The sequence below is a fragment of the Alternaria alternata genome (assembly GCF_001642055.1).
Source record: "Alternaria alternata strain SRC1lrK2f unplaced genomic scaffold CC77scaffold_12, whole genome shotgun sequence".
In the NCBI taxonomy this organism is placed as follows: Eukaryota; Fungi; Ascomycota; class Dothideomycetes; order Pleosporales; family Pleosporaceae; genus Alternaria; species Alternaria alternata.
This window is the reverse complement of record NW_017306201.1, coordinates 655993-676807: the sequence shown is the minus strand read 5'-3', so window position 1 is coordinate 676807 and position 20815 is coordinate 655993. Positions and strand designations below refer to the sequence as shown.

Sequence of the window (20815 nt, the reverse complement as noted above, 5' to 3'; positions counted from 1 at the left end):
GTCCCCTTTCTTGCAGCTGAGAGTCTACCATCTTTTACACCATTCGAGACTATACAACTAAAAATGATGTCGAGGAAAACCCATGTTTGCTGCTCTCGGCACCAGAGTGTCGTCTCATAGGACTGTGGGTAGACGCTTTTGTGCGGACTCCAGAAAAAACAAACTGCATTCGTGATCACACCATGATGTCGCTCTTCTGCACCGGCCCACGAAAATATAAAGTCCCTTCTATTACCTTTTTGTCTCCATCCAAACAACATACTATCTTGTAGGACATTATAAAAAATACGAGGAAAAAGTCGATGGTTTCTGGAAACACACCAAAAAAGGCCGGACGGCCCTGTTTCTGCGAGTACCTAGGTAGACTTTGGCAGTGTGCAAAACACGCGCTTCTACTGTCCATGTCTCCTACTCATAAGAATCTCTTTTTCGATCCCTGGGCTATCACCCGAACATAGTGGCATCAGTAACGGATTTTGCCTTCTTTGTGTTCACAAAGATATGTGGTAACAGCCAGATAGAGGGGGTTGTTGGATGACGTCAGTGAACTAAGAGCCGGGTAGCCGATACAACAGTCGCTTTACCGGAAGACGGAGTCTTCAACAACTATGAGAAGCAAAATATATCATTTCTCAGTCGCTGGAGGGTACATGCTAGAGCCGTCCGCTTTTCTGGACATAGCGCCTGAAGAAACCTAGGCTAAGTACTTGGCTGCTGCCTAAATCAGCAACCATGGCAGCGCCATCACAACATTCACGCATCAAGCTTCCACACACATCTAGATTCTGGGATAGCTTTTTCAAAATCAGTACTCAACATGTCTGTGGTTTCATCACGAGACCTGGCTCACACCAGAAGGCGTCTGCAAAAAGAACTGCAAAACCTCACGAACGATCCTATAGAAGGCCTTTCCGCCGCACCCACTGATCCATCGAATCTATTCTCATGGAAAGCAACAATCAGAGGACCTCCTGACACTCCATACGAATCCGGTACTTTCCACCTTACCATGGACTTCCCAGAGGTCTACCCACGCGCCCCGCCAATAGTCAAGTTCGTGACCAAGGTCTATCATCCAAACATCGATAGCGAAAACGGATGGATTTGTCTGAACATATTGACCATGGAATGGAGCCCTGTATTGAACACTTCGACGGTCTTGTTGAGCATACGAGCGTTTCTGGATAGCCCGGATACGGATGATCCAGCTGAATGGGAGATTGCAAACGAGTATATGTACAGGAGGGAGGTTTTCGATCAAACTGCTAGGAGTTGGACGGAGGAATTCGCGAATCCTAGAAGGATAGTTGAGGACACGACCGAGGAAACGGCACCGAGTCAAGGGGTGGCTGAGAATACGATTGAGGACTGGGAGCTTGTATGAGGTGGTCACTGGATTGGGATACAATCAGGCTCACGTATAAAGCAAATCTTGACATTTCATTGTTGTATGAGGCCCATTCGTATCTAGACCAAGTTGCTTATATCGCAAGACGGGAAGGCATCGCACGATCGAATTTCACTGAAGGTCTCGAAAAGGAGCATTCGAGGAAGTCATAGCTCAGACCGTACATGTCGCTTCCATCAAGCGACAGTGCCATCCACATCTGCCACATCAGTCACGATGGATCTAGTGAATAATGTTGAAGCCTTATCCCTTCAGGCGTTAGGGTAGAATGGATACATAGCCCGAATGGTAGCCGCGTCGCCAGCAGAGATATCGAAGTGCGGATAATGCCTACCACCTTTGAGAGGCAAAAAGTGAGCTTCATCCCCCGCCACATTGAACGCATACATCGGAAACAATAAAGGATTCGTGAGATCTGGTCCCCATATTGCAGAATTAGCTCCATGCCGACAATCGTAGTGCATGATAGAGTGGAAATCATATGGTGAAACGATATCCGTGGCTGAAGGTGCAAACCTGACGAACTCTGCGCCAGCCCATCCGTACATCTGGGCGACCCCTAGCTGAGTGCACAGCTGATCCTCAGTGTAGCCATCAGCTCAAGCCTTTGCTAGTGCGCCATCGAATCCGATAACATTCCTACAGTTGTAATTGATGTAGAAATCTCGGTCGGCGCGCTGATGTTCATGCAAAAGGCCAAAGACATGACCTAGTTCATGTGCAGCAACATGTTCGGGATTTCGGATCATCGCGTCATGCGAAAAGACCATCCAGTGTCGACCCGGTGTGTTATCGGTCGCTTTGTAACCAACTGTAGGTCGTGCCTGAACACCTGGTAGGTAGTGGTAGTTGAAAGATATACAGACAGTTTGCGGAGGTATCTGATGGTTCCATTGGCCGTTCGCGTCATAGCAGTAAGGGTAGCTATCTCCGCTTGCTGACAACCAGCGGCTGAAATATAAGTTGTGGCCGTTTTGAAGCGAAGCTACACCGAGTGTGCGGGTCCAGGTTTCCCATGCGCGATCGATGATATGTGCGCCAATAGCTTGCTCGGAGGCAAAATCTTTGAAGCACCATGGGATTAGAACCTGGTAGTTTGGGAGACGAGGCCACCGCATTTGTGAATTGATGAGAAATCTGTAGGAGTGAGTAGGCGCAAGTGCATGATTTGTTCATGTAAACAGTGACTCACCCGGCATGGCCACCTGTGTCAAGCTCCTCTGTAGCGTTGATGACCCCTCGGCGTGCCAAAGTGTTGTTACTGAGAGGGTATGCTACAGGAGACGTATAGACGAGCTCAACAAGAGTAAAAAGAAGAAAGAAAAGCTGCATGCTTGAAAGTTGTGTCACGTTCTAGCCCACGGTGGCTGAGGTTGATGCAGTTGTGTACTCTCTGGTGTATGGAGAAGGGCAGGAACTACGTTCACAAGCCAGATGCTAGGACTAAGTAACGGAGATGAGCGAGGTCATTGCGTCAGCACGTTGATCTAAGTGAAGGTAATAGACAGTGTGGAGTGAGGAGATCGCGAGCCACAGTATGTCCGTGAAATGAGTCCACTGACGTGGCGATAATCGACGTAGTCGCAGAATTGCTGTCTCTAACACTCAATACGTGATTAGAGTCCTGCTACTGCGGGAAAACAGCGGGCAGCACCCACGAAACACGATTTAACTATTGTTTATTAAGTGAGAGCGACTCGGGTACGCGACACTGATGCACAGTGTGGCGATCCGATACGTGTCGAGAACTGTAGTTTACAAGATTCTTTCGGCATTAAAATCGTCGCCGTCGCGATATGTCGTGTAAGAGCAGGAGTACAGAGGTTGGCCTCCGTGTCAGCTTCGCGTGGACATGACATGCTAAGAGGACGAAAGGGTACTAGCGTCATGCGCTGCTGGCTCTAGCGGTCAGATTAAGGAGGAGTCCTGGAGTGGCAAGCGCTAAAGCTTCTGAGCCTCCGTAACGTACCCTTTTTTGTGCCTCCATATAAACTTCAACAGCTACAATTAGAGTGCGACATCGCTCTCAGGTCTTTCACTCAGGGCGCTGCGATACCCTCAGAGTGCACCAGCCTTTTCCCACCGTGCGGCCTTACAATCCAGTTGTTATCCGACACTGAGAACGATGATCTGCGCTCAGCCACACCTAAGTGCAAATGATAGAGTGCATGCATGCTACTCGCGGCAGGCTGGGATTGATTGTGCATGGCGCTAACCTTGCAAGTCGTCTGCATGCGATCACTCAAGGCTGTGTTGCGCGTGAGGGGCGCAGCTGAAGCAGGCGGGCGTTCTCACCATGACACTTAGGCATGCATTTGAACTGCCACTCAGTTTTTGTGCACGAACCAATTTCCTCAAATTTAACTCGTGATAGTGTCCTGGATTCTGTTCAGACTTCACAAACACTTTCACATTAACACTTACCTTTGCAGGGTCGCCTCCCGCAGCACCGGACGAATTAAGAGCCCCACCTTCTGCCTTGGTGAAGCCTAGACACAGCACAGCTAGATCACAGTCTCGATGAGATTGCTGAACGCCAGTACATACGAGTTTCACGTCGTTCTTGGTCCGAGAAAACCGAAGTACGCAATACTATCGCATACGTGGGAAAACGATGAGGTGCTGTACGAGGATATGCGGGATACACCAAAGTCTGACTGGAGTGCAAAGAAAGGTTACTTCAAGATCAAGAAAGCATGTGCGCAAGCCTTGCAAGACGGATGCGATTTTGTATGGATTGATACTTGCAATATCAACAAAGACAGTAGTGCCGAGCTCTCAGAGGCCATCAACTCTATGTTCAGATGGTACAGAGACGCCACTATCTGCTACGCCTACATCTCTGACAGCGTAACTGGAGACGACGAGTCTTTTTCCCAATGTCGATGGCTCACTCGAGGCTGGACACTCCAGGAGATGATTGCCCCTGATCGTGTGCATTTTTATGACATGAACTGGAGTTTTCTAGGCAGCCGCATTTCTCTTGCGACACACCTTCTTTCACCAGCTACTGGAATCCACACAGCTGTACTGTTACGGAGACATCGGCCTCGTATACCCCAATTACATCCGCCCTCGGATCTAATGCCAAGTGGACTTTTGGTGGTGAAAAAAACAGCAAAAGAGGATGAGATTCCACTCTTCAGGACGACAGAATATGATTGTCAATGTTGTCCAAGCACTGGAGAGGCAGATGTGGAATCAATGCTTGAGAAGTTCAGCGTAGCGCAAAAGATGAAGTGGGCTTCGAAACGAACTACCACACGTGAGGAAGATATAGCTTACTGCCTCATGGGGCTGTTCGACGTGAACATGCCTTTGTTGTATGGCGAAGGTAGTAAAGCTTTCTATCGACTACAGCAGGCTATCCTTGCAATATCGTCAGATCAATCGATCTTGGCTTTTCGATCGAATCTGGAATCATCAGTCTTTCTTGGCGATTCACCGTTACTTGCACCAAATCCAAGGTCATTCCTCGACGAGGTCCACAACATGCATATGCCAGCTCGTGGCACGCATGCAATTCTGACTGGAACCACATTATCTATCGAGATGCTTATAAGTCCAGTACAAGGGGTCGAAAATCGAGATAAGTATCTTGGCATCTTGGATTGCTCGTTAGATGGAGACCCTTCTATGAGGCCTGCTATATTATTATCACCCGTACATAAAGGAAAACTGATTTTTCGTCGAAGTCCTGGAGATGTCAAACTGTTTCGACTGCGACCAAGTCATCCCGGCGAAGCGGTTCCAATGGAAGCTCGTACACTGGAACCCGAACCGCGTACGCTTGACCTGAGTGACAAAACTCTCCAGTTAGTTGACTGATCAATGTAGTGTTTGGTTCGAAAATTAGCATACGCTACGACGCCCATGACATCGAACGCTCTCGCATTACAATCATTGGTGAGAAGCCGGATAATCACAACCAACGCCCTGTGGCAGTGCCTATACGAGTCAACATATCTTCAGTCTGCCTCGATCACTGCTCTATATTGTCACCGTCGCATATGGTTAACGGACAATTGCCAGATACTGTAGCCCCGGGATGGGTAGAGTTTTCTACTGGATTTGGTGAAAACTTCTCTGTCAATTGGATTCGACACTGGTCTTCTCTACATGCTGGCATTCGAGTGTCTTTGCTACCGGATGGCGAGGAAATGATACGGAGCGGAGCCGCGGCAGTCAGTGAGCTTATGTCTTACATGCCTATGGTCGACCTTGAGCTCGAGTCATTAGACGATTGCATGACTACTCCTCTTAGAGAGTTGCATAGGTCGAAACCTATTACACTTAGACATAGAGATCAAACCCGTCTCCAGGTTTGGATCTCAATATCTAGAGAGACCTTTATTGGCAGGAGTCGCTATGAATTGGGGATTCATGGGGAGATTGTGGATGACCCTGACATGCCGAAGAACGCCAGTCACAAGCTGATTGCGCTAGGATCGCAATTTGATGATCTTGACTTGCTGGATTACCTTGGGGCGATTGATGGCTGACAGTGAACTCTATATCTTCAACGATCGCAATACGAATTCAACCAATCTTCTCACCGAGCCAAAACCTCGATCCCATCTTACTGAGCCTCCACTTCACCCTCTTGCACACTGGTCACCACACCCTTAAGCATCCTCTCCCAGATCCTCCTCACAACCCTAAACCCCTCAGCCCACTCATCGTAATCTTCCACCGTACCAAAATTCAACCACTTCCCATCTCTCGCTCCAACATACTCCATCAACTCCGCATCCGGCTCTTCGCCCTGATCCTCGATTCCCACCTCCTCCGTCCCCTTGCTTCGAGAACATTCTGTATCCGCCTCCTCAAGTGCCTTCTTGGCCGCATCATCCAATGTCCTCGCCTCATCAATACTACTCGCGTCATAAACCCAGTGCACTAATCCCCAGCGCACCAGATCCTCTGTGTCGCAAGGAGTGAAGAGTAGTTGTACAACGTTCTCAGCCTCCAGTCTCATCGATTTGTCTCGACCAGGCGCTATGTCGTAGTAACCCACAGCATGCCTGCCATCTTTGTAGAACTCCGGTAAGAAGAGGACAGTCATGAGCTGCTCATCTTTCTTCTTCTCATACGGTAGATCGTCCGTGAACACAGCCTTCTCCTTGCCTTTCCACTTTCGGTTGGGAGCGTTGTTGAATGGAAGAATTGGTAGAGAAGCGTTTACGGGTCGGTTGGGCAGATGTGTAATGGCGGAATCGAAGTTTATGAACGGGAGATTCTTTTCTGCGATGCGTATAATGGCGAGGAAGACGGAAGGATTGGTAGTTGTGGCGCGGTAGATTGGCCAGTCATAATCGAGACGGTTGAACTTGGGTTTAGGAAGGCGGGCTTTGCCGTCCCAGATCTTATGCTCAACATGCTCCATGTCTCCGTCATCATTCTCTTTTTCGTTCTCGTTGTCAGAGGATAGTGGAGATGAAGAACAGGGCACAGGTAGCGCGTCTCTAGGAACGAGCTTCTCCATGTCCTCTGCAAAGTCTGTGGTGATGTGCTCATACGTCTTCCGCAAAGTGAGTTGGTGTCGATAATGGTCGATCCCCAACTTGCGGCCTGCTGTATTGAGCTCGGTACTATTGACGACAATATCGTCTTGGTGCGAGTCCCAGGGGTATTCCTTCTCCTTTGGGATCTTCAGAGGCTGCTTAAATGATAGCGGCTCGTTGAGTTGTAGTGGAAGGACTGTTGTAGGCCCGCGCATATACGGCGGTGCTTCTGGTATGTGAGTATGTCTTGCCATCAAGATAGTCGAACGTCCGACTATCGATATCGCACGTATGGCACTGAGCGCTGCTGTTAGAAGTCGCGAAATTGGTCTTGTCGGTGTAGGCACTAGCAATCACAGGGTCAAAGAAAACCGTTGTTTGGTGGGAGAATGAGATATATGTCCGTGCACAGGCTGCGTTTGCAATTACCACTTCACTGCCTTTCAGCAAGCTACAATAACTATACAATTACTGCTACTGCACAAACCCCTAATCTGACTCATCGTCCGTGTCTTGACCAAGTACCAGGGATATCTTGTCGTCGTCACTGTCATCGTCATCGCCTCCTTCACCTGGCTCCGGAAGTTCAGGCACAACTGAAGCAGTGCTGGTAGCGGCGAAATCTGAGGTAGCGGGTACAGTAGTATCAGAAGCTGCGCCACTTGATGAAATCGCAAATGCCGAAACAGGAGGAATTGGGTGTGCTGTGCGCTGTTCGTCTTCGTCGGTCCTCGGTCGCTTGGATGGTGAAAGAGGCCCATCCTCGCCTATCGGTCGCTTCGTCTCGGTGAAAGCAGTAGGTTCAGAGATGTTAGGGCGTTGCGCAAGTGTACCTTTACGAACCGATCGTGGGGTAGATTCGATAAGCTTGCTGGGTGTTGGCGCATCCTTCATAGCAAAGTCCTTTGCGACTGTATCTGGCTGGCTAGCTGTCTCCAGTAGGTCGTCCAACTCCTGTCCAGCAAAGTGATCATCCGCCTGTTCCGACGATTGCGTCTCTTCTTCCTCCGCCTGCTCTTCTTCAACTTCCATCTCTTCGTCGTCATCGTTCTCATTTTCCACCTCCAAGTCTTTACCGCCCAAACGGATCACCGGCATTCTTGGTCGGAGCATGCCTTCGACATCCTTCTCGGCCGAGAAAGACCGGGCCATAAGTGGTAGGATGCTTGCGGCAGGCTTTCCAAACTTCTTGCTTGGTGGTGGATTCAGCACGCTAGCTACCATGGCGTCTTTGTGTTGCGTAAGGATAGCGGTGCGATCTAGCCGGCCTCGCATCGAGTCGGAGAGGTATTGAGCCGGAATGTTCGAAACCAAAACGGGAAGCAGATTGTGAGCGGCTTGTTTCAGACCATCAAATCCAAGGTTGGGTCCGCTAATGTTTTTCGTAGTACCGAGGAAGCTATCGGCATTAGCGGTAGTTTGAGGTTGACTGTTGCCATTCGCCTTGGCTTGGCCGGGAGTCTGTTGGGTCGAAGGTGCCGCGATCTCGGATGGTAGCAGATCATCGCAGCAAGTACGGATGAGCGGTACGAGAGAGTCGATAGTAGCCTTGTGTAGAGCGACACCGGATCTCTTTAGTAGAGCAGCAATGGCGGTGTAACACACCGTTCGGATCTGGCTAGTCTCCTTCTCTGCGCCAAATACCCATACGAGTTGGTCGATGATGATAGGGTCCAATGCCAATGTGCTAGTCTGAGATCGGTGTGCTAACGCGAGAAGCACCTCGATAGCTGCAACGTGCACGTCTGGTAGTAGCAACCAGAGACTTTCACGCTCTTCTTTACTAACTTGCGCATTCAGGCGCACAGTGTTCTGGAAGTTCTTGCTCGCAGACGCTGTAACTGTAAGAGAAAGCATCCTTGAGACCAAGTCTACTATCATGCCAACATTGAGATACACTGTGTTTACTGTAGGGCTTTCAATGTATTCCTTGATGACGTAGAGAAGTCCCGCCAAACGCTCACCACCAGCAAAGATTCCTGACCATGGTGAAAGATCGGAGCCAGGCTCTAGATCTTGGACTTCATCGTCTAGTGTATGTCCGTTCGAGAGGGGTGCTTCCCGCGCTGAAGATTGCCAGTCCTCTACCACAGCACGGAACACGCGGTCCGAAGTCAGATGAGTGAGGTTTGTGATATTCTTCACAGCCTTCGTCCACTCTTCGCTCGAAGCGCCCTTCGGCGCACAGCAGGGCAGTTGCACATAAAGCTGGCGCGCCGCGTTGGTAAGTTCGGAGCAAGTCCCAAATCTAGCTCCGGTTTGCTGCTCTTGACTGGTCTTATCAGATGGTGTGGGTGCGATGAGGCGTCCCAGAAGCGGGTAAAGTTGCTTGAGGTAAGACCTGAAGATAGTAGGATGTCGGGGCAGTAGCTCATTAAAGCTCTCCAGGATGATCTGCAGCAGACTGACGGGAGTCGCTTTGGCGTTCGCTAGCTGCAAGCAGGTCTGGAGAAATGGTGGCAAGGACGGAGTGGTAATTTCGCGAATCAACGTCGGGTATTCCCTGGTTAGGAGGAAGATCCGTGTCAAGGTGATGATGCACAGCTTCTTGGACGATGGCGAATCTGGCTTGTTTAGGAATCCCAGAAGACCGCGCACCCACGGCAAACTCTTTTGTAGAGTCTCCCAACCTCCAACTTCAATAGTGGCTTTGATCAGCACTATGGCACACCATCTTCCATGGGGAGTCCGATCTTGGAGCAAGGTGGAGAGGAGAGTCCTGAATTTGTGTATGGCGACAGATGCTTCAGAGGATGTCGCCTTGGTACCTGAGGCCTGAGCCGAGGAGAGTAGAGTTCTGCAATTGGCTAGTGATGCAGCTATGGCAGGCACGTGTTGGGGAAGCTGAGATGTTGGCGTGGACGAGATGCGGAAACTAAGTGCGCGCAGTGTTGCCAACTCGGATGCGACGGGCGCCATGATGATAGCGATCCCTTCTCTTTCTTCTCTTCTTCCCAGCTGGATTCTGATCAGCGGACTTGTTGTCGCGGAAAGATGATAGGAAAAAAGTTCGAGCCTCGGAGTTAGCGTCGGACCGCATGGCGCTAAGACTGCAGGGATGTGCGGGCCAACTGGGAAGAGTGGGACTGGCATAGCAGTCGGTCTGTGACATGTGTACAGCCATGGCAGGCGGCGTCGCATTCAGTATTGCTCGTCGAACATGATTCTACAAGTATCGCGACTTTGTCTAGTGCCAAAGGCATATTCTTAACATCATGGTGGTATGTCGTCATGACTCTTCTTCTTCGCCAGGACCCCTAGCAACGTCATGCTCGACAACGGTAGCTTACTGGACATACAGAACGCCCCCGAAAACGAGAAGGCCAAGCGCTACATACAGCAATTGGATGAAGCAAGATGCGCCGGGCGATGGCCTGACGTCCCTGAGCTATGTCGCAAGGTCGAGAAGCATGCGCCGCACCGACGATGTCAGCAAACCTCTCTATTTGGTCGTTCTGAGGACTAACGGCAATCAAAGGCCTCACCCTCACCGCGCGATCCGACGCCCAAATAGCCACCCATAGTTCCCAAAGGCCCTCGACGGCCTCCTCTACCGCGTCTACCGGCGACCTGTCAAATATCATACCCACACTACTCGCTACAATCGAAGAAGATGGCACACAGGGCCAAGATATCTTCCAGGCCAACGTCTGCCTGGCTTGGGCTCACTACGTACTGGGCGAGCCAGGACAGGCAGTTGCGCGGCTACCGCAAGACTTTGGGGCAATGGCGACCCAGCTGTCCGGGGAGTCAGGCACATTAAGTGGCTGGTCAAAGGTCTGTCTAGTCAAGGGCACATATCTGAAGGGTACGAGTATATGGAAGCACTCGGCGGCGGCTCGGAAAACTAACACAACACAGGCTCTGGGCTCGAGAAGACAGGCGCCACAGACGAGGCAGTCACGACCTACTCGTCCATGATACCTTGGCTATCCTCCAACACCACCCCAAACACTGAATCAGCCCAGTTCAAAATGTGGGGCGAACAGTCTCTCGTCCGCCTCTGCCGGCTCTCTGATCAGTCCGCGGGCACCAGCGAGAAGATCAACGCGTCCGATGCTCTCCGTACCTACCGCTACTGGGCGAAGTTCTGGGACGCAACCTCCAAGAATGCTGCGTCAGACACCGGCAGTTCAGCATTATATCGACGATTAGCATGGAAGGCATACTACGATTCGCTGTCCACGATCCTCCGTTACGACCTAGCCTACGAACCTGATTCGACACCCATCATCCAAGAGAAGCCAACACCAACCGCCCAGTCCGACGCACGTCTACGGCAAAGAGCAGAACTGAAACGAGTAGAGGCTGTCTACGAGAACTTGTTGATAAGGGAGACCAAGTTCCCTAAAGCTAGTGAGACTAACCATGAAGTTGAAGCGTGGGTGGACTCTGTCATGGACAACTGGCGCCTTCTATGTGGTCCCAGCTGGAGTGACGATGATCTGGGCGAAGGTGGAAAGGAGGGTGTCGCACGAGGTGTTCTTGATGTAAGACACCTGTATTTCATGACAACCTTAGACTGACAACATCTAGATACTCTACCGAGCGGCCACCAAGACATACCATTCTACGCAGATCTTGCGCAACCTTTTCGTTGTCCATGCGTCCCTCGCCGAGCCTGAATTGGCATACAAAGCTTACGATTCGTATGTCGAGATTATCACACGCAACAAGGATCGATCAGAAAAGTCAGGCGAAGTGGAGGCGGGCATTGACGACGATAGTACCGTCATGAGGACCTCCGCCGAGGCCATCAGGATGCTCTGTCGTTGGGGGTCTAGGCACGATGCTGAGCGGGCTCTTGAGATCAGCCACAGTATCGAGCACTGGCTTGAACAGGCGGATCACCTCAGGTCAATGTCCGATGCCGGCTCTGTCGTCTTTTCCGAGTCCGTGGTCGAACCTACAGCTTTAGCTGCCGCTTACTGTGCCATCGGTGTCAGTCAGGCGCACTGGGCACGATTGACATACGAAGTTGAGGCGCGTGCGAAGATCCAGGCCAAAGCTATACAATACCTAAGGAAGTCATTGTCACCGAGTCTCGGCGACGAACACAACGTGGAAGCCCTATACGCACTGGCTTTGGTTCTAGCAGAGACACGAGATATCCCTGGGGCCATCAAGGTTGCCAAACGTGCACTTTCTCCAGCGACAAAGGGTACGACTATTAGTACAGATGGAGTCATTTCTGGTGGCATTCCGACTGAGTTTGGACGCGAACGAAAGCTAATACCCGTATGGCACCTTCTCGGTCTACTTCTCACATCGCGATCCGAGTTTGCCGCTGCTGAGAAGGCATGCGAGGCAGCTTTCGAGCAGTTCGGTGATCCCGCTATCCTTTTCGGTCGTGATTCGGGCGCTTTCCGAAGCGAACACCTCAACCAAGCTGCTGGGCAAGACACGCTCGAATCAGGTGTTGTAGATCGCATGGAACGCTTCGAGAAGAGCAACATACTGCAGATTAAGATGACGCAGCTGTCTTTGCTCGAAATCACTGATGGCGCCACCGCCGCAGTAGACGGGTGTGACGAACTTCTTGCGTTATATGGCAGACTGTTCGGTGACCCGGCAGCTGACAAAGTCAAGCCCGCACCTGAGCCTGCAGCACTGGCGCCCCCAAAAAGTGCTGTGGGAGCTGGTCGAGGAAGTATTTTCCGCGGACGAGGATCAGTCAGGACAACTCAGCAAGAAACCGTCCCTCGGAATACATCGGCGGTCAGCGGGAACACGGCTACGACGAACCCAGAAGTGCCTCCGGCGATTCAAGTTACCGACGACAAAGGTGCAGATCATGCTAACGGTCACCACCGTCACCATCTATTCCATCACCACAAACAGAATGATGGTCACGCAAGTAAAGATCCTACATCAGAGGTACCACCGCTTCCAGAAATTCCTACAAATGGCACGCCCTCAAAGTCTCCTCACCCAACTTCCGTTTCTAGCCCCCAGAGAAAATCTGTAGAAAGTGGTGAACGACCGTTGCGAGATATTCCTCATAACCTTGATCATGCCGCCCCACCACTGGGTCACGAAGAACATCCTCCTAGACAAGACACCCGCCTACCTTCTCGCCTCCCGCATGCAAATTATATCCCTGCGGACCCTTACTTCTCCAAAATCCAAGAGCGTCGCCAGAAAGTTTCCTTATTGGTCAGCATATGGATCTTTATCTCTGGGCTGTATGCAAGGGCGCACATGTTTCAGGATGGCCGGGAGGCTGTCGCTGAGGCATTGAAGCTGGTGGAGGCGTTTGAGGCAGAGGTATCATTGGAATCCTCAACAGCCAAGGCGCTCGCTGAAAAAGGATGGGGTGGTGGTAAGAGTGTTGAAGAGCTGTGGGCTGACGTGTTCGCTGCTGTAAGTGTTCATAAGACGTTCGTACCGCTCTTTACTAACATATTTCATAGCGTGCAGAACAGCTCGTAGCCCAGTCGCTGAAGCATGAAGCTCGTGTAGACTTTGAGCGCGCTCTACAACATTTTCCCGACCACCCTGAGGCCATTGTCGGCCTGTCGAACATTCTCTTGGACATCTACACCGAGGCGATACCACTGGAGCCTGCCAATGCCGACGGTGTCGTGCATCCTTTACCACCATCGGCATCTCCCGACCAACCAAGCATAACCAAATCGAAGACACAATACCTGACTTCGCACACGCCATCAGTAGAGAACCAGCTCTCCTCCCCAGAGCTTACCCGTCTTGCCGCGCGAGACCGTGCATACGGTCTACTGTCCACACTCACCAAGCTTGGTGCTGGTTGGGACTACTCTGAGGCATGGTATGCGATGGCTAGGGCATACGAGGAAAGTGGGCAGATCGAAAAGACGAAGGATGTGCTCTGGTGGTGTGTTGAACTTGAGGATACGCATCCGGTGCGAAGCTGGAAGGTGGTTACTACGGGTGGGTTTGTGCTGTGATTAGTTTGAGATGGTTGTACGTAGTTGGGTCGAGAGTATAGTCTAATACTTGATACGTGTATCTCCTTACTAAGTCTTGAATGATATTGCAGCATGTTGGGCATTAACCGAGTGGCTACCCTCATCATGTCGTACAGACGTTTCCATATCCATGTACGTGATCAAATGCTCTCAGCAGACCAAACAGGTGGGCAATGCCAGCACAGACAACGAGGCAATGCATAATCTGGTGGCTTGAGCCCCAGATATCAAATCGATAGGGATACCATTTCTCTGGGATCTACGCATGATCAGCCTTCCCTATGTATTGACGAGATCAACGTGGTCAGAGGGCTCTTAAACTTACTCTCATAGCGTACAACGCGCCGCCGGTAAGGTTGAATGCCGTCATCAACGCCATCCAGTCCAGACTCATCCTCCACATTTGCGTCTCCCAGCCAAACTTCAACAAGCCATGAACGATGGGGATGATGAACGAGAGGCCAAGCCCAGAATACATGGCTGCGCGGTATGGACGATACTTTGGACGACGGAAAGCTGGGTGAAGCGTCGCGTAGACACAGCCTGCTGCTAAGACCGAGACGAGGGTGTAATATGTAGTTTGTAGTCGTTGTGTACAATAGAAGCCATAGTGAACGCACGGGATGGTGGAGCCCCACATGAGTATCACGATGCCAAGCTAGAGCAGTCAGTAGCTGAATGATACTGTCATGTCGTTGCAGGCAAAAATCGAGCGCCCTTGGGTAGCTGACTAGTGGGAGGCGCTCGGTTATTCTCTACAACGACGTGCTGCGACGTGGAGTTTGCTTACGTAGTCGAGCTGATTACCGAAGACGTGAATGCTTTCGCTGTGGTTGTTGAAGACGTGAAAACTGCCACTCATGTCAGCTTTTGGATGCCAGAGAAACAGAGACGCGGAGCGTGGTACGTTGCAGATAGCGCAAAGCAAATTGCGACACCGAAAAAGAAGGTAGAGAATACGACAACGTCTGCTGTGGTTGCCGTGCCGTATCTCGGCTGCAAGGAATAGTATACCGGTATTGGAAGTGCAAAGAATAGTACTGATCCTATGAGATGCGAGAATATGTTTACTAGAGAGAAGTTAGCTCACCCACTATGGGCGCTGCATACAATCTTACCGGTTTCGTTATGGATACTGATGATGCTCCTGAAGCATTTTCTGTAGGATCCTGAGACTGCTCTGTGTTTCTTCGCGTTCAGAAGACAACCACGATACAAGATTGTCGATGACCTTACCTATAGCCAGACAAGATATACTCATTATCTCTAAGCCTTGTGAGCGCACGTTCGTGCAAGTACCTATCAAAGGGTGAATGTACTGGTACCAATTGGCTGCAACATCGATTAGCTATAGAGACATGATTCAGTGAGTTGCCTTACGAATCTCATTCCACATAAGCAAGAAACGCGGTTGCCTTTCCCTTATCTGGTTGCGAGACACATCCTGGCGACCATCAACTTTGAAATTCGTATGTGCGGGGGACATGTACGTACCCGGTGCGCCGCTGCTGATCCTGCCCGTCCTCCAGGTCTTCGAGATCGAACACTCATCCTCGATAGACGTATCTTTGGGCATATAAAGTTGAAGTGGGATGTTTTCGGAGACTACAAGCAGTACATCCTTTGTTCATGTAATCTAGTGCAAGAAAGGAAAGGCCGATGCACGGATCAATGTATAAATACGGCGTAAGACGCCTGATCTCCACACCGGTTCCTTCTCGTTCGGCTATGCTCGAATCAACACCCCAGCCCTGATCTGCCAGTATCCAGGTCAAACCTCTTCATTGATCCCATTCTGCACTAGACCCCCGTAATACAGTAGTCCTTTCCCCGTGCTCCGCGCTGCTCTAACTCCCTTGATCATCTGCACATGAAGCTGGTCTTCCGAGAAAAGATGCCAAGACGGCTGTCTAATCTCCGCTTCGTCAGGACCCAAGAACCTTAAACGCACGTTGAAAGAGACGTCTTGGCGGTTGTGACCAGCTATACAATCGTGATAAGCCAATCGATGGAGCAACCAGGGTAGATCACCATAGCCGCTAAATACTCGTCGTGGTGTGGGGCTATGGGGACACATTATCTTGAAGGCCAATCTCTTTGCTCTGGAGGTCGTCGTGACAACAGGCAGCCCAATGAAGCCATCTGGGACCTCGACGACGACTGTGATAGGGGGATATGTGTACATGGGTTTTGGTTTTGTGCCTGCGTATTTGATCGTTCGTAGGAGGAAGTTAATCAGAGCCTCCAACATCTTTGCATCGATATGTTTCCGAGTGAAGCCTTTTGTGTAAAGTTGTTTAAGTAATTTTGCGCTCGATATTGTGCCATCGCGGTAACGGCGGATATCTTTCACGCAGCTGGACAGTCGGTGTTTCAAGAGACAGGTCAACCAACTCCAGAATATGCGTGAGATGGCGAAAGAGTTGTTGAGGTTTACGAGACCAAGAAGGTGGTTTGCTCTGATAGTGACTGTCGGTGGTGTTGCTAAGATCTTCTTGAGGAGCGGGCTCAGTATGTACCCTGCTTCTTCATAGATCTGTCGGTTGGCTGCTAGGATTGATACACCTGGTATCGTTGTACAGACTAGTGTCATATGATCTTGGCCCTCTTGCAGGTGCAACTTATGACGCTGTGTAGTTGGGCGTAGCTCTCCATAGATCATCTGACGTATTTCCTTTGGTAGATCCAAGAACCTGAAGGGTTTCGTATCATCGATACGTAGCGGTGAGAGCGCACATGATTTCGGCAGTGATGTTGTCGCCACTGCTTCAGGTAGCGAGAGATGAACTGGCGCTGCGCGACCCATGGATGTATTATTGCAAGAATTGAAGAAGTAGCAACACGGCTGTTGTTGGGTAGGGTTGAACTATAAGGTTATCAGTCTCGACCTTCACAGAGGGAATATTTTTCCAGATACACATGTGATAGCGCGTGACTGCAGATGAGGACTAGCTTTCACCGTGATGGGTGGATACTGCTTCCCCTGTGAAGAAGTGGAGACCATCACCAGTCTTCCCTAGGTTATTGTCCTTCGGGTGGAGATGACACTGAGCCGACGAGCCAATCACAACTTGTACGGAATTGTAAATTGCAACAAATACCATCGCAAACTGGAGGAAGCCTCACACTTGCCGTGCATTTATGAACTTGCCTCTATACTAAGCGGCCTCTAGTGTTGAGTCCAGTTCGTCTTCTGCTTCAAGCCTACCTACGGTTTCTCGAATGCGAGCTTCCAGCCAGGGTATGCGTTCTTCAGCCGAAAGCTTGTAATAACTCAGCCAATCGATTTCTTGGCAAACAGCATCAATACAGGTCCTAATGGGTTGCTGAATATCACACTCTGCAATATCACAATGCGCGTCGTCCATGTCCTCCGCAGAAGCAATGCGCCAACTTGCTCCTGCCTCCACAAAGCGTGTAAGATATTCTGCTTTCTCGAGGAACCAAAGTTCGGCCGGATATCCGAACTGTTCAAGCGTGAAGTCCGCGATATATTCTTCGCGACTCGCAGTGGTGATTGCGAGTACCGAATGACGGCCATTCCTCGTTACGGGTTCTTCGTCAGAATAGTGAAGTATGGAAAGAGGTCGGACAGAAACGATCATTAGCCAATCTACTGTAGCACCAGTTGGCCGAAGCGCATCGCGAATCCAACACAAGAGACTGAGAACGCTCAGGTCACACTGGTTGAACTTCAAGATCGCTGTTTGCATATCGTAAGGAACGCTCGGCGGAAAGGCTGCTCGACCCTTTGCGCTAACGCTAAAATCATTTCCATTGGCAGGGTGAAGAGTGATAATTGCGGGGCTGTAAGTCCGGTCTATTGTGAAATGACTTACGCAATCGTTCTCTGCGTTCTCTAGTATAGTCATGAAGATCTGTCGGAACGGCTCTAGAACCCTCTTGATCTGATCATGTTCGGACGCATTAGCTGTTGCGAGGTCTTTGGTGCTCAATATGAATCCCATCGTCGCTGGTTCCGCTCTTTATCCAGAGATTCCCAGTTTCATTCTTTCGGTGGTCACTGTTTACGAAACTTCATTTCGATTCATGGTCGATAGTGAAGAATAAGAACTCAAGAAACGAAAGTAGAGTAAAGGTGCGCTGTGTAGTCATACTGGGTGAGTTGAACAACCACTGTCTCTTCTGCTTCAAGTTGGAGTTCGTTCGCTCGTTGTTGAGCTGCTTCGCCAGTACAGCCCGCATTGTACAATCTGCTGTTCGAGGCGGAGTTGTTCGGCGAAGTTAAAGTGACTAAGTGAGAGTTATTTCCTAACACTGGCGAAGGATAATGAGCAGTGGTCAAATCGCCACTTAGTTGCCAGGAAGATACGGTGAAAGACGTCGAGTTCATCGTGGCATCGCGGGGTGGAGAAGGCACGGCCCGTGCGATATTTAGCGTGATCTTAGCGTGTACCCTGCATTTCCCTGTTAGCTGTCCCCCTCCTTCCTCCTCACCACCACACCTCGTACCTCTGCCAAGGAGGAACCTTCCAAATCGCGGTTTCGTTGATACCGAGGGATTTAGTCCGCAAAAGAGATGCTCTGCACCAACTGCACAGCCACGATTGTGCTTGCATGGCGTGAATTGCAAACGATGCACGAGACCCACTCATGATGCACGTTACGGTCAGGCCACTGCTGTAAAGCCACTCACACTCAGCCACGGGGCGCAAATTGGGGCGCTCGTGCATGGCCATACGCAACCCCGGCTCTTGGCAGCCGTTTACGCAGCTGCTCATAGACATTGTGTAGGACGGGGAATTGCGTGGTTCGCCTGTTATGGCAATTTTGTGTAAACAACCACCACTTCCAAGCCGGCACTCGGCACAGTGTCATGAAAGAGTCAGCGGTAGACGGTAAGATGCAGGAGTGGAGATGGCTCTCAGTGATGCTGAGGCGTAGTACAAGCGGTGGATCTGGCCTACGTTGTGTTTGTCGGCTGGGCATATGGGTCACTCTTACTTCTATTCTGGCCGTGCGGTGACCCGTATTCGGCCTATGCTCTTTCCATAAAGCTCCTAGCTTTCTCCTCATACTGTGGACCTCTCATCGACCTCTTTCCTCACCTCGCTCAACTTTAAACTGTCCAGCTCCATACTACACTCTACATCAACTCTATCACCACTCAAAACCCTTCCAATATGACCTTCTACCACACTGCTGAAGACATCCGCATCGATGACGGCCACATCCTGAGGGCTCGTCTCCAGACCGCCGACGGCGAGTGGAACGATGCCGAGATCGACCTCAACAACCACATTGGTAACGACAACGGTATGAGAAACGTACAAAGTCTACACGACTCTTGCTGATCTGTAGGAGGTCATTTCTTCTGGGACGGTGAAAACTTCTCCCATTCGGCAGAGGATATCGAGTTCGCGCTTGAGGGAGACGGTGACGTCCCTGTCCTCCGCGCTACCCTCAGGGATGAGGAGGGCAACGGTGAGACTCGCGACATCAACTTGGGCGAACGCATCATCAACAACGATGGCAACTTCCATTACGGTACGTCATTATGAGCAGACTCTTCGCGAGCTTGTTGCTAACACATCTTACAGAGTAGGCATCTTCCTGCGATGAGCCTAGTACAAGTTCCTCGTGCCTCAATCAGATCCTATGACGGGTGTCAGTCTTACGATATGAGCTTCAGGTATCTTCGTGTACTCCCCAAATGAAATGAAATGAAATAATACGATGATTCCCCATGAACACTGCCATAGCCTACCTGCTATACTACCGTCACGGTATCCGACTGTCGCTCCGATACCTCGTGCTGTTTCTTATCTGGAGAGATCTCATTTTGTCTCGTTCATTCACTAGTTAAGCCTTTCATGCACTCCTCTCTCTACTAGCAATGTCCAACTGTTTCGAAAAATATCTCTACACAAGCTGTGCCCCTGCGCTGCACTGCTCATCAACTCCGAAGGCCGATTTGACTATTAACGTTTCTCAAAGTTGAGGCCACCAGATAATCAGCTAATCCCTCACACTAAACACCTCGCAATCAGCCACCGTCCAATACTTACTTCATTATTCCAAGACAACAATGGCTGATGAATCTACGACACCGTCTCTTGCACCCTGGCAGATTCACGACAGATTTGTCGATATCGTCCGCAGCGACGCCTGTCCAATTCTTGATCTGATTCCATCATACGATCGTTTTCGGTTTGACTTGAACCAGTCCGAAAACAACGTCGTCATGTATGTGGGCGAGTATGGCGATGGCGAGATCATAGCGCATCCCGACGGCTCGGTGACGAAGCGCATCATCCGAGACTCCAACATTCGCAAAGCAGGAACCATCATAAAAGTCATCAAGCCCATGGGCGGGCAGTTTAGAGCTGTCGCGCCGTTCAGCTGGAGCGACAGTTCACGACAGGGTATCGGTACGCCGATGAGCGCACCAACACATGCTCTGGTATTGATGTATATGCACATCTGGGTTCTGAAAACTGGGAAGAACAATGTTGATCTACCCATGCCGGGGTATCAAGGGTTGTATGACGCATTGGTTTTGGTCCGGAATGCGATAGAAACAGAGAACCTGTTGCCGGTTAGGCAGTGCAGAATTCTAGCGGAGGTACTAAGTGCTCATCAACCTGGTGGTGTCGTCGACAAGGATAAGTCAATTAAAGAGGGTGTGGAGATGGAGGAGGCTTGAGCTAACACGTTCATAGTGACTCAACAGATACGCCATATTTCGAGACTGTTGCGCAGGCAGAACAATTTGTAAGATGATCGATCTGAATTTGGAGAACAGGAGCTTTGAAGATTGTAATGATGTGTCGATGTCGAACCTTAAGTTCCTGACGGTCTTCACATTGCGCTTTTACACACTGGGAGTAGCGACAGCAGCCAACGAACACACTTGCTGATAGTCTTATCACTACCATTTTGTATTCCAGCAGACGCTACTTCTAAATTTTGATATTATGAAAGTTGTTCTCTCC

At 50.3% G+C, this 20815-nt stretch overlaps 12 protein-coding genes across 12 annotated transcripts; 5 read left to right on the top strand and 7 right to left on the bottom strand.

The window, feature by feature from the left end:
• The first annotated feature begins 610 nt into the window (after positions 1 to 610).
• CC77DRAFT_143301 (hypothetical protein) lies at positions 611 to 1695 on the top strand. The gene has a single exon (XM_018530253.1). It carries the CDS (start codon positions 818 to 820, stop codon positions 1382 to 1384), a length of 567 nt encoding a protein of 188 aa, XP_018385272.1. The 5' UTR covers positions 611 to 817; the 3' UTR covers positions 1385 to 1695.
• CC77DRAFT_143300 (hypothetical protein) lies at positions 1696 to 2885 on the bottom strand. The gene is made up of 2 exons (XM_018530252.1): positions 2601 to 2885; positions 1696 to 2545 (listed from the first exon to the last, which is right to left on the bottom strand). Exons 1-2 carry the CDS (start codon positions 2738 to 2740, stop codon positions 2008 to 2010), a joined length of 678 nt encoding a protein of 225 aa, XP_018385271.1. The 5' UTR covers positions 2741 to 2885; the 3' UTR covers positions 1696 to 2007.
• A 1043-nt stretch (positions 2886 to 3928) lies between these two features.
• CC77DRAFT_1041205 (HET-domain-containing protein) lies at positions 3929 to 6148 on the top strand (the record flags this gene model as incomplete). The annotated part of the gene is made up of 3 exons (XM_018527229.1): positions 3929 to 4460; positions 4602 to 4788; positions 5842 to 6148. 3 exons carry the CDS (start codon positions 3929 to 3931, stop codon positions 5843 to 5845), a joined length of 723 nt encoding a protein of 240 aa, XP_018385270.1. The 3' UTR covers positions 5846 to 6148.
• CC77DRAFT_1062183 (hypothetical protein) lies at positions 5988 to 7166 on the bottom strand (the record flags this gene model as incomplete). Its single annotated transcript, XM_018528499.1, has 1 exon — positions 5988 to 7166. The coding sequence occupies one exon, from the start codon at positions 7164 to 7166 to the stop codon at positions 5988 to 5990; it is 1179 nt and encodes a 392-aa protein (XP_018385269.1).
• A 129-nt stretch (positions 7167 to 7295) lies between these two features.
• Positions 7296 to 9985, bottom strand: CC77DRAFT_964749 (hypothetical protein). Its single transcript, XM_018535696.1, has one exon. It carries the CDS (start codon positions 9829 to 9831, stop codon positions 7402 to 7404), a length of 2430 nt encoding a protein of 809 aa, XP_018385268.1. The 5' UTR covers positions 9832 to 9985; the 3' UTR covers positions 7296 to 7401.
• A 32-nt stretch (positions 9986 to 10017) lies between these two features.
• On the top strand, positions 10018 to 14006 carry CC77DRAFT_1021205 (hypothetical protein). The gene is made up of 6 exons (XM_018525220.1): positions 10018 to 10133; positions 10214 to 10340; positions 10391 to 10720; positions 10774 to 11402; positions 11449 to 13275; positions 13326 to 14006. Exons 1-6 carry the CDS (start codon positions 10128 to 10130, stop codon positions 13836 to 13838), a joined length of 3432 nt encoding a protein of 1143 aa, XP_018385267.1. The 5' UTR covers positions 10018 to 10127; the 3' UTR covers positions 13839 to 14006.
• Positions 13693 to 15345, bottom strand: CC77DRAFT_1071892 (Hly-III related protein; the record flags this gene model as incomplete). Its single annotated transcript, XM_018529138.1, has 5 exons — positions 13693 to 14118; positions 14185 to 14517; positions 14650 to 14710; positions 14767 to 14929; positions 15240 to 15345. The coding sequence occupies 5 exons, from the start codon at positions 15343 to 15345 to the stop codon at positions 13963 to 13965; spliced, it is 819 nt and encodes a 272-aa protein (XP_018385266.1). The 3' UTR covers positions 13693 to 13962.
• CC77DRAFT_143281 (hypothetical protein) lies at positions 15297 to 16998 on the bottom strand. Its single transcript, XM_018530251.1, has 3 exons — positions 16777 to 16998; positions 15354 to 16725; positions 15297 to 15303 (listed from the first exon to the last, which is right to left on the bottom strand). The coding sequence occupies exons 1-2, from the start codon at positions 16861 to 16863 to the stop codon at positions 15631 to 15633; spliced, it is 1182 nt and encodes a 393-aa protein (XP_018385265.1). The 5' UTR covers positions 16864 to 16998; the 3' UTR covers positions 15297 to 15303; positions 15354 to 15630.
• Positions 16842 to 18173, bottom strand: CC77DRAFT_143164 (hypothetical protein). Its single transcript, XM_018530249.1, has one exon. It carries the CDS (start codon positions 17825 to 17827, stop codon positions 17018 to 17020), a length of 810 nt encoding a protein of 269 aa, XP_018385264.1. The 5' UTR covers positions 17828 to 18173; the 3' UTR covers positions 16842 to 17017.
• Positions 17935 to 18607, bottom strand: CC77DRAFT_1009545 (hypothetical protein; the record flags this gene model as incomplete). Its single annotated transcript, XM_018523602.1, has 2 exons — positions 17935 to 18413; positions 18517 to 18607. 2 exons carry the CDS (start codon positions 18605 to 18607, stop codon positions 17935 to 17937), a joined length of 570 nt encoding a protein of 189 aa, XP_018385263.1.
• A 143-nt stretch (positions 18608 to 18750) lies between these two features.
• On the top strand, positions 18751 to 19636 carry CC77DRAFT_143247 (cyanovirin-N family protein). The gene is made up of 2 exons (XM_018530250.1): positions 18751 to 19136; positions 19185 to 19636. Exons 1-2 carry the CDS (start codon positions 19004 to 19006, stop codon positions 19379 to 19381), a joined length of 330 nt encoding a protein of 109 aa, XP_018385262.1. The 5' UTR covers positions 18751 to 19003; the 3' UTR covers positions 19382 to 19636.
• Positions 19519 to 20526, top strand: CC77DRAFT_1071874 (hypothetical protein; the record flags this gene model as incomplete). Its single annotated transcript, XM_018529137.1, has 1 exon — positions 19519 to 20526. Exon 1 carries the CDS (start codon positions 19909 to 19911, stop codon positions 20524 to 20526), a length of 618 nt encoding a protein of 205 aa, XP_018385261.1. The 5' UTR covers positions 19519 to 19908.
• Between the last annotated feature and the right edge of the window lie 289 nt (positions 20527 to 20815).